This window comes from Tachypleus tridentatus, chromosome 10, assembly GCF_004210375.1.
Source record: "Tachypleus tridentatus isolate NWPU-2018 chromosome 10, ASM421037v1, whole genome shotgun sequence".
Taxonomy (NCBI): Eukaryota; Metazoa; Arthropoda; class Merostomata; order Xiphosura; family Limulidae; genus Tachypleus; species Tachypleus tridentatus.
In genome coordinates this window covers 183,457,272-183,469,273 of record NC_134834.1, presented here as the reverse complement: position 1 = coordinate 183,469,273, position 12,002 = coordinate 183,457,272, and the positions used below count along the sequence as shown (strand labels likewise).

At 35.6% G+C, this 12,002-nt stretch overlaps 1 protein-coding gene across 1 annotated transcript in view; it reads right to left on the bottom strand.

The window, feature by feature from the left end:
- Nucleotides 1-7,600, bottom strand: part of LOC143231079 (uncharacterized) — a 34,273-nt gene extending 26,673 nt beyond the window's left edge. The window contains exon 1 of the mRNA XM_076465619.1: nucleotides 6,814-7,600. Within this exon, the coding sequence (XP_076321734.1) occupies nucleotides 6,814-6,966 (153 nt within the window). The 5' untranslated portion in view covers nucleotides 6,967-7,600. The remainder of the gene's footprint in view (nucleotides 1-6,813) is intronic.
- Between the last annotated feature and the right edge of the window lie 4,402 nt (nucleotides 7,601-12,002).

Genomic DNA, 12,002 nt, shown 5'->3' with positions numbered 1-12,002 from the left:
TCTTGTCAAAATGTTGTCCTAAATAACTCCATGAAGTTTCATTTTTTGTCAACAATACGAACACGAGACGGGTTACAATATTTAATATATTTACTTTTATTACTTAATTTTATATGTATTATTTCATTATAATTATTTATCTGCATTCTTAAATTCGTATATGTATTCAGGATAGCCTAAGCCTCTTGGGCGGACCGAACCTCATGAGATGTTATTAGGTTTACGGCCGATAATATCGTTAACAGCTAGGAAAACCAACTGATGAAACAAAGCATTTTAATTATTATAAGTAATATAATTTGGTCATTATAAGAAGTGTAGCATAAACATTATATGTTTTCATGCTCATCACTAGGCATATATGTTTAGGTTTGATCCATGCAGGTAGTAGCTTTAATTGGAAATTATATATCGAACGTTTTCAATTGATATATTGCTTGCATTATAACATAAGCTATTGAGTGTTATTGTCAGGTCGCATCAGCTCTCTGTAAGTTTGTCACTGTCGGTACATGTCTGATGGGAAGAAAAAAATGTGTAACTTAATTCTCCTGAACAAAACTATACTTCATGTTGAACATTTACATATGTAACGTAGTATGAACAAAACTATACTTTATGTTGAATAGTTACGTATGTAACGTAGTACAAGTTTTAGGCTTTGGCGTTCAGTTTCGTGGTAAACACTAATTTGTGGTAAAAACTGAACAAAAAACAAATTATTAAATTAATAAATCGTAAGTTAACGATTAAATTATTTACCCTTGTATAACTTGCGTTTGTAAGTCTATAGACTTACAACGCTAAAATTCGAGGTGGACCCAGCAGATAGCCCAATGAAGCTTTGCTCCAAAACCAACAAATAATCAAAATATTGTGTTAATTTACACAATATGTACAATGTATCATTTAGTTTCATGCCTTGTTTTTTGTTTATTATAAGCCACAAAGCTACACAATAAATTATGCGTCCTCTTACTATTGCGGGTATGGAAATCCGATTTTCAACTTTATAAGTTCAGTGACTTAGAGCTGAGTCACTGAGAGGAAGAGTTGTACTGCAGCCAAGCCCACATTTTGGGGATTATTTTTCCTTCAGAGGGTTTGAGTTCATTCAAAAATGGAAAGATTAAATAGATCTTCGAATTATCAGGTTGTTACAAAAGAACATAGTGAATATTGTAGTCATATAATTTTATCTTACCTAACAGTATAGATATATATGTATATTATTGGGTCAAGTACATATAAACATACAATGTGTTTCTTTGAGACTTGAGGCAGCACTCGAGAACACAGGGTGGTTGTTGATCAAACAATACATACGAGAATAAGCGAACTTGATTGTGTCGGCTAACGGAAAAGAGTTCCCAGCTTCGTGGTTAGATAAATCAAATCTTTCATAAGAAATGTGCGAATGTGACCACGTTTAAGGTTATAAAATTACAACGTGAATAAAACAAGAACTAATGTCAACAACTAGAAGTTCTACGCAACTATTCCGTAGCTTAAAAAAAAAAAAAAACAACACAAACGTTTCCTATGGTTTTGGTTTCGTTTTTTTAATTTTTAGTTTTATCTGTACAGTTACGCAAAGTTGAAATAACCGGTTAGGTTACCTAGATCAAAACAATAAAAAAATAAAAAAACAATAACGTAAAACAATATGCAAACTGCTTATTGCTTCATTCTCTGTGTATTTACAATAAATAACTAACAGATTGGAACTCAGACTTATAATTATTTGAATATTAAAGGAACGTTCGGTTATTAAGGGAACCAAAACGGTTTCAATACTCGTGTTGAGTAGAGCATAGGTATCCCCTTGTGTAGTTTGTGATTAACTTCAAACAGACCGAAACAGTTTTATTTAAAACCAAAAAGCGGTTATGGCGGAACAATAAAAGAGATGCAAATTCAGTGTGGTTGGCACACCTCACTAATGGTTCTGTTACGTTGTTTAATATGGCTCAATGGGTGAGCTTCGTTATTTAATATGGTTCCATGGGTGAGCTTCAAACGAATTTATATTTCTTTACTGTTTCGCTGTATTTTTTGCTTCATGTATTTTTTGTTTCTCAGTTGTTGTGTAAGGAACTATTTTTCCATAACTGTTATTACACTTGAACTAATAGACTAGATATAAGGTATCAGCCAGTCACAACAACATCTACCATCACCAACTCTTAAGGTACTGTTATGGGAGTTGTGGGATTAAGTCTTCAGTCACATAAGGCACCAGTGAGTCCGAAAATCAGAGAGCTTTTTTTTCGTGGCAACGAACCGTGAAACACGAACCTTCGGAATCATAGTCTCAGAGCTCTATAAACACTAAAAAACGCCCGGCTCTGCTTGATGTGGCGCAGATAGCTCTCGTGTAGCTTTGTGTGAAAATCAAATATAAAATTAAAATAAACTGCTTGATGTGAAAATGCTTTTCTTCTAATGTAAGATTATGACAGCAAATTCTTAACGACAAGAATTTCTACACGATTAATTACCAAGTTTTTTGATGTTCGGTTTTCTGTTACCAGTATATTTTAACTTTCAGTATTTTTAGTTTTATATTTTTCACATATTTTTCAGTGTAGATAGTGAGAAGTTAATCCCGATGTCATGTAAAGTACATGAGACAATCTCTAACCGAATAATATTAATATTCAAGGTTAATTGATATCCATTTCTAATCAAAGCGAGATCCTTACATGGATCACAACTGAACACGTATTCACTAAAGAGCTCAGCTCGTTAGATTTACTGTTCAAATAATCATAATGACTTCTTTGATACAGTTAAAGTGTTACTTGTTTCTTAGCAATAACATGATGATTCATGACAACACGCAGCACGTGTAGTGGTTGCGCGAGATATACAGCCTCAAAAAAAGCTTGCTTTCGCAAAAAAGAAATAAGAAATTGATATTTAGAAAATGTGTATCATGTGTGATAGTTTGAATGAAGAGACATTCCTTTTAATGAACGCCACACTTCCTGTGAGGTGGATGAATTCGCAAATCTTAAAGAACTGTGTCTATAAATTATTTGTCGGGCCTTTCACTAATTTGCAAATTAGTTGCAGGTCTCTAGAATAAATAAAACGTATGACATATTACAGAGATAAAAGTAGTTCAACTAATGTACTATTTTTTGCACACTCGTTCCTACATCCATCATAACAATTCACCGAAGATCCACTTCTTTGCTGGTAGGCACAGATGTCCCAGTTATTTTGCGCCATAAAACACCAACCAACCAACCAACCAACCTTTGTTGGTAATAAATAGTACTTCTTCCAAAACGATTATAAGCGAGGCCTAACTGAGTCAAAGTTGATTTAATATTACTTACTAAATGTATTAAACATCAAACAGAAAACTTAACTGAAGAAACCTGGGAAGCAGAGGGGCGTCATCTGGTGGAGTAGGTAAATAATTTCCAGGTTATCATACAGTAAATATTCACATTTTACCATGTATGCATTTTAGAAATGGTCCCATTTGCAGTCTTTGAGTGCCATATCTTCTGGGGATCATTCCAGATCTGTGACACTTTTGGATAACAGCATGGCTGTAAATACTAACAGCGCGTGTATGGAAACAACACATATTTAATGTACAGTTTCTATGCTCATCTAATGATTATTCATGACAAAATATTCCTCACACATTTCATACGCATTATTTTAAAATTTAAAAATTACCTGTTGTTATACTAACATTTCTGATGAAATTAATTAATACTTTGCATAAATATGAGTAATGATAACAACAAAGATTGTTACTATTTTTGGATAAAATGAACATTTGCATGTTAGTCTTTCCTTAAATGCATGCATATCTGTATTATTTCATTTTAATTATTTTTCTACAGTCTTAAACTCGTATATGGATTTAGAATAACCTAAGCCTCCTGGCCTGGCCGAAGCTCATGAGATGTTATTGGGTTTACGACCGAAAATATCGTCAATAGCGAGGACAGCCATACAGAGCAGCTCTTTCTCATTTTACCTCCATTAAATTTGTATGTCTATCCAATAGGATGTTGCTTAGGGTTGATAAGACCAACAAGTGCTGCAGCCAACTAGGGTGTGTCCAGAAGAACTATTGAATCTCGAAAGCGGATAAATTATTGGACATGATATTGATTATATGAGTGTCCAATGTATCTCAGTTCACTACTTGTACCCAGATCTTTAACAGTTCGTGTGCTGAAGAACTGAGACATCTATGAACGTATCCATTTGGATTAACATCTAGGCAGAGTAAATCACTCCTTGGTCCACATGAACTTCGAAATATTTTTTAAAAAAAGAATGAAAACCCTCACATCTTAGTTTAATTCTATTTATAATAACTTTAATAAGAGTTTCAAACTAAAATCACCGCATTCATTATGTGCAGAGGGTTTCGTGCTGCTGGATTCCATAGATGGGCTACAGCCAATGAATGCAAAGCGTTGGTTTTACAACGACGGATTGTGCAAATTCGTATTTATTTTGGATGGGTGTATTTGGATTTAATGCCAACACAATAAATATCTTGGATATAACTATGTTATCCTAATTTAGAAGAGTAACATCAAGATGCGGACTTCTTTACAGCTACTCGGCTGATGAGATTTCAGATACACATACAAGTCTTATTCTGTTGTGTATTTTGTGTGTGTGTGCAAAGACACACAGTATACGCCGCTGAAATTCTGCAGTTCCCCGCTGTTACAGCGGTTAGTCTACGGATTTAAAACACTAAAATCAGTGGTTCATTCCCTCGATGGACTTCCCTATAAAAAAAACACACAAATAATTCTTTAATGGAGACTTGCACGTCTTACAGAATACTCTACGCTATCCTTAGCAATAGCTTGAGGAAAATACCATTCAGAATACACATGAGTAGCATGAGAAATCTAACCTGTATTCACTACAACCGCCCTATGACGTTGTGAAATACGGAATAAGGAGTGGGAAGAACAGACTAATAAATTTAAATAATTATAGAACTGCTTCGTAAGAGGGATAGCAGTGTATCAACAGTTGGTAGCAGGTATTGGACACATAATCCAGGTTGTAATTAACGCTAATAGTTACCTAGCGCCATACTAAAACAATGAGCGTCAATAACAAAATCAAATAACCCTTCGTCAAGGTGTGGTATCTGATTGTCTTTGTAGTAATATGATGTACACATGATTGTAAGTGCAACTTACTGCTAATTTAAAGTGTGAAAAGTTAGGTGTTATATCACGCTAAATTCATGTTATATAAATGTTTACTCTCAACTGAAGACACGTGCAACTGATTTTTTGTAGTGTTGTTGCAAAACCCTTCCACATACTAATTTTTGTTTCGACCATTAACTAGATTTGCCGAGTTTCTTGTATATATTTAATAATACAACAAGCACGCCAATTTTAACTCGTGTAAAACAAGACTGACAAGATGGAATTGACTGACAATACTGATGTGTACCGCTTATAATCTTTACTTTTAATGTAACACTTGGCATAAAAAAAATGCCCTCACGCAGAGTCCACGGTTATGTGATGGAATTCAGGTTAAATGGAGTTTGAAAAGCTTTCCTTGTTGTTTTTTTCATGGTTTGGTTTGTTTCGAATTTCGCGCAAAGCTACACGAAGGCTATCTGCGCTAGCCGTCCTTAATTTAGCAGTGTAAAACTAGAGGGAAGGCAGCTAGTCATCACCACCCACCGCCAACTCTTGGGCTACTCTTTTACCAACGAGTAGTGGGATTGACCGTAACATTATAACGCCCCCACGGCTTAAAGGGCGAGCATGTTTGGTGCGACGGGGAATCAAACCCGCGACCCTCAGATTACGAGTCGAACGCCTTAACCCACCTGGCTATGCCAGGCCTTTTTCTCATTTAGAAGTCGTTAAACGCCACACTTGTTAACCTATTCACATACCCCAACAGTTATAGCTACTAACATCAAGACATTCTGACCCGGAAAAAAACCAGAATTTATTGTCCCTGAACTAAATGAAATACATTCGATATCCCATATATTTTGATAACTATCGACTCATTTAGATTTGTAAAAACGCGTTATATATTGTAAGTGTTTTACGACGGAAGTTCGAGAACAAATTAAACACGAATGAGCCACAGTAAAGAACCTCATGAACCAACCTTCACATAACCACGAACAGTCACACATTATTATTGCTTATGGCTTAGCTCAAAGCATTATGTAAGTTATAAAAAATATATAATACTTCGTGTAATTTAACAGGAAGAGGTTTGGTTAGTTTTGAATTTCGCGCAAAGCTACACGGGGGCTATCTGCGCTAGCCGTCCCTAATTTAGCAGTGTAAGACTAGAGGAAAAGCAACTAGTCATCACCACCCACCGTCAACTCTTGGGCTATTCTTTTATCAATGAATACTGGGATTGACCATCATTTATAACGCCCCCACGGCTGAAAGGGCGAGCATGTTTGGTGTGTGGGGACTCGAACCGGCGACCCTCAGAATACGAGGCGAGTACCTTAACCACCTGTCTAAGCCAGGCCAACAAGAAGATAATATTTCATTGCGTATTCGAGATGTACATGGAAAGGGTTATCGCAATATACATTTCACTTTTAAAAATAATTAAAAAAAAGAAATCTTATTTTGAAGAAATTTTATTAACGAAGTTGTTTAGACTTTACACACGTCAGAGACTACATACAGCCTAACTGAAAAACACATATGACCTAAAACAGAGAAAGAAGCGTTGATACGTCCGTCAGATTCTCAGGAACGGTTCGTACTCTAAATCAGTTGACATGACAAAAAAGAAGGAACAACTTACCTTACTTTCTGGTATTACAGAACTAGAGTATGATGACAGGCTTAGAAGACTCTGCAATCGTTGTCTGCTCGTGCTAGCAGACACAGCGTGCGTGTGATATGGACAGAGGCACAACCACGTGCTAAAAGCGAGACATGTAGATAATGAAAACATGATAGATAAAAATCCACAAATCTACCAGGCTACTCAGTCTGTATAAGAAAACCTTAGTGGTAGTCCTCAGTTCTCTGCGCGTGTAATAAAACCAACAGTTCCGAGGTTCTCAGAGTGCACTCTGAACTATCTTGTTCTACGAGCAACAAAACCCACAAATATTATATAACACGTTTTATCCAAGGATCTCTCGATCGTTGCTACTCAAAAATAACTCCGAATATTATCTTGAGCAGAATGACTTCGAACCTTATGCAGAATGGGTAAATTAAACACTTCTGGCGACAGTGTTATAGTAATTAGTATACTGAGTATAACGTAAGAAAAACACACACGGTGTAGGCTATTGTTCGCACTCGTTTATTTGCATCCGTCGAAAAGATTAATTTGTAGATTTATTATTAACTCCCATTTCAATGGAATGAACCGTACTGGATACTAGACATACACAAGCAGGCAAATCTCCAGTCTGCTAACTTCAGTACTTTAGTCCTATGGCACACATTCATTGAAATACGAACAGGAACATGATGTACCCCCACTCACCGTCGTAAGACTTGTTTAAAGAACACGCATGCTTCATTGCTACTTCTCCCATCCCAGTGCAGGCTAGACTGTGACTACAGCTGCCTGCCCGCTTTTCTACTATTTAAACCAACGAATAAAAAAAAGTTCTATCCTGATACACGGGTTAGAATAATAAACCTTATCACCTAATATTAAATTAAGACGTGGTGTTTGATATGACTTCATGCCAAGTAGTGTCTCACTTGTAATTTGGAAGTTTTTTCCTTCAGTTTTGAAAATCGGCGTGTTGTTAGAAGTTACCTATTATATTTTTCACTTCTTTTACTTTCTTTCTCTCCGTTTCAAAAGAGAAGAGGACATTTTTCTGACTTCTTTAATATTTGCCTATCTTCTTCTGACCACCATATTGAAGTTTTTGTTATGATCAGTGAAAAGAAAGCGGGCCAGGCATGGTCAAGCTTGTTAAGGCGTGCGACTCGTAATCTGAGGGTCGCAAGTTCGAATCCCCGTCGCGCCAAACATGCTCGCTCTTTCAGCCGTAGGGGCGTTATAATGTAACGGCCAATCCCATTATTCGTTGGTAAAAGAGTAGCCCAAACAAACGAAAAGGAAGGAAAAAGACAATTCTATTTTATTTGCAAGTTTTTAAACTCTCTCATAGCAACTTGGAATATAATTAAAAACATTTGTTTTCGCTGTACATTGATGTGTTAACAGAAAACAAAATCCAGACTTTTGTTTGTTTATTTAGAACTTTGCGCAAAGCTGCACGAAAACTATCTGCACTAGCCATCCCTATATTAGTAATGTAAGACTAGAGGAAAGGCAGCTGATGACTAACCACCCATCACAAACTCATGGGCTACTCTTTTGCCAACGACTAGTGGGATTGACTGTAACATTATAACGCCCCCAGGTGTTTGGTGTGACTGGGATTCGAATCCACGACGCTTCACTTACGATTTGAGCGTTCAAATCAATCACCTAGCCATAGTTCAAGTTTGCAATGCTAAAATCCAGAGTTCGAATATTCGTGGTAAAAAATAGTCTACTGTGTACCTTTGTGCTGAAGACCAACAATATTAACATTCTTTGTGAAACAAAATAATAAAGTAAAGTAGAGATGTTTCTAGAAATTGTTTGGTTTGACGAAACACGGTCTAAGACTTCGTCAGTTTTCTGTAAACAATCAAAACGCTATGTGGAATATTTATCACGCCAAATTATACATTATTTGGCAGAACCTATGGGAAAAATAGCACTTAAGAAGCAAAACTGCTGTTAATAAATTTACTACTGGCCTTATTTTTCTCGAAAAAAATAGACAAACTCACTCCACATTAAAGGTTCAAACACGACTTAGACCTTACATTCTTCTCAAAAGAGTTATAATTTTATATTACATTACAATTTCTGAATAAATTTCCCGAAATTTTATAACCAAACGTTTATTAAGAAGTGAGTTTTCGAATTTACATTTTATCTATGCAGACTTATAAACATTATCGTCTGTTTATACCTGAAAAAGAATTTCTCTGCTTTGGTTCATGGTCATAATCGTAATATTTGTGTAGCTAGGCGGGGACATCTTAATTCTTAATCTAGATTATTTCCATCTCTAATGCAAACCTTCTCTTTCCCTCAGTGGGACTTCCGGGCCCTGGCATGGCCAGGTGGGTTAAGGCGTTAGACTCGTAATCTTAGGGTCCCTGGTTCGAATCCCCGTCGCACCACGTATGCTCGCCCTTTCAGCCGTGGGGGCGTTATAATGTGATAGTAAATCCCACTATTCGTTGGTAAAAGAGTAGTTCAAGAGTTGGCGGTTGGTGGTGATGACTAGCTGTCTTCCATCTAGTCTTACACTGCAAAATTAGGGACGGCTAACGCAGATAGCCCTCATGTAGCTTTGCGCGAAATTAAAAAAAAAACAAAAAAACCACTCTTTCCTCGATCTTTGACGAAACAGTTATCTAATTATATATCTTTAAAATCTTTCATAATAGTCGTGGAACTGGTTAGAGAGAAACATTCCGTATGTGTTATAAATATTTCATAATTTTTCTTTTGGTGGCCTTGGAAAATCTAGTTCAACTTCAAACCAGTTGGTTGCATTCAATTGTAGTTTATTCTTCGAAGTTATCAGAATAAATTTATTTATATTTTCTACTTTGAATTAAATTATTGTTATTATTTATTTGTTGTCTTATCACACATTGACAGTTTAGTTTCTAGCTTTGCTCGAATATTACTCGCATTTGGCTTTAGATTTTTCTAATTTAAATTAAGCGAATTTATTGGCTTAATTTCAAACTGATACTTTTAATAAGGAACCTTGTAATTGAATTATTTTAAGCCTAACAAACAGTGATATATAGGAAAGCTAAAGTCGGGCTCATTTATTTTCAAGGTTTGATTTGTTTGTTTGTTTGGAAATTTCGCACAAAGCTACTCGAGGGCTATCTGTGCTAGCCGTCCCTAATTTAGCAGTGTAAGACTAGAGGGAAGGCAGCTAGTCATCACCACCCACCGCCAACTCTTGGGCTACTCTTTACCAACGAATAGTGGGATTGACCGTCACATTATACACCCCCCACGGCTGGGAGGGCGAGCATGTTTAGCGCGACGCGGGCGTGAACCCGCGACCCTCGGATTACGAGTCGCACGCCTTACGCGCTAGGCCATGCCGGGCCTCAAGGTTTGAAGTTAGGAGCTGTAAGAAATATTGTTGGTATAATTAATGCTTCCTGCTCTTTTCAAAGCCACTGCAAAAACTAGAAATATTATAGTGATAAAAAGTAATAAGATAGGAGTTTCTTAAAAATAATTTTGTGGTGTTATGATTTGTATGTCGTTTGGAGACTTCCTAACTATAGAATCAAATATTGTTCGTGTGCTGCGCCATCTGTTGTCCACATTGTGTAAAATACCTTTACTTTTTTTATATCAAATTAAATTAGTTCATTACGGTAAAAATATAAGTTTTAATTTTTCAATAAATAAAGATATATAGTGCATTTTAAAACTAAACTGTGTTATAAACATATTAGCTTTATCCTTCGGCAAACCAATACAATATTAATTAAATACATTACATATTTTAAGTTACTTCTCGGCTAAAAAGTACAGTTCGTTTCTACTAGTATATATTTTATCACTTACTTATCATCTGGACATTGTTTCTAGCCACCTTAAGATCCTTTTTTAGACAGACAATGTCAGAAAACATATCCCTGTTTCTAACTGATATCATATAAATAATTACAAAATTCTTACATTTTAAAGATAACTTGTCTTACTAGTTTAAAAACCAGCAGTAATACTCACATAGAGAGTCGTTTGAAAATGTAGCTCTCAGTAATTGATTTTCTGCAATAGCACGTTTATATGACCCTTGCAATGAAAGAGTGTAAGAAGATATAACACCTATGAAGCAACAACTATCAATATCACATATAGAATATCGTGGCATGAAAATATATCTTTCAAAATCATTGTCAAATCTTCGTAGGTTTACTCATTTTAAAACATTTGCAATATCTTCTAGAGAACTGGTACAAATAATGTTGTTGTTTTTTTTCATGGAAAGAAAAATGTAATAGAAAAGAATAAAAGGTGGGACTCTCAGTTTGACCCTGAAGAAGAAAGGTCCACCTTTTGACAGCTCTCGGGTTATAGGGTTTTAATTTCATTTCTATAAAGACTTCTCGAACCTGCGGGTTTTTCAAACATCATAAATAAAGAGAAATGACGAAACTCATATGCATATATATATGATTATAGTTATTTCTGTGTGTATATATATATATATATATATGTATGGAGTTTGTTCATTGCACTAAGCTATCTTTTTGAACCCACCGTGGGTATCGAACTCTGATTTATAGAGTTCAAGGTATTTTGACCAACCGTTGAATTATCGAAGAGGCGGTATACACACAGTAGAGCAAGACCTTTAGCAAACTGAATATATATATGGCAAACTGTGGTTTGTGCCCTTTGCCCTTTGTCCTTTAAAACAAAAATCGCTATCGCACTTTGGGGCTGTGGTTACTTTATAAGAGCAACGTAGTCCACGTAGTTAGGTGGAGTTCATTAACTGCTTTCCCGCTAGTCTATCACTGCAATATTAGGGATGGTCATCACAGACAACCTGCGAATATCTTTGCGAGAAAAATCAATCAATAAATAAACCATTAGATAAAAGTGTAAAATTACTTTATCTGTTAATCACTTTTAATCAAACGCATCTTAAAGCCTTTTAACACAAGACAATAGTGTAACAAATTTAATAGTTTCGTTAAACATCAAAATCGTAAAGAAATAAATATGTTTTAATATATTAAAAAATGAAATTTTTATAACGTTCATAGCATAACTTACAATTTCTTTCTTTGTACCCCCTAGTGGCACAGTGGCAGGTCTGATGGCTAAGAACATTAAAAACAGAGTTTCAATACCTGTCATGGGCACGACACAAATAGCTCATTGGGTAGCTTTGCGCTTAACAA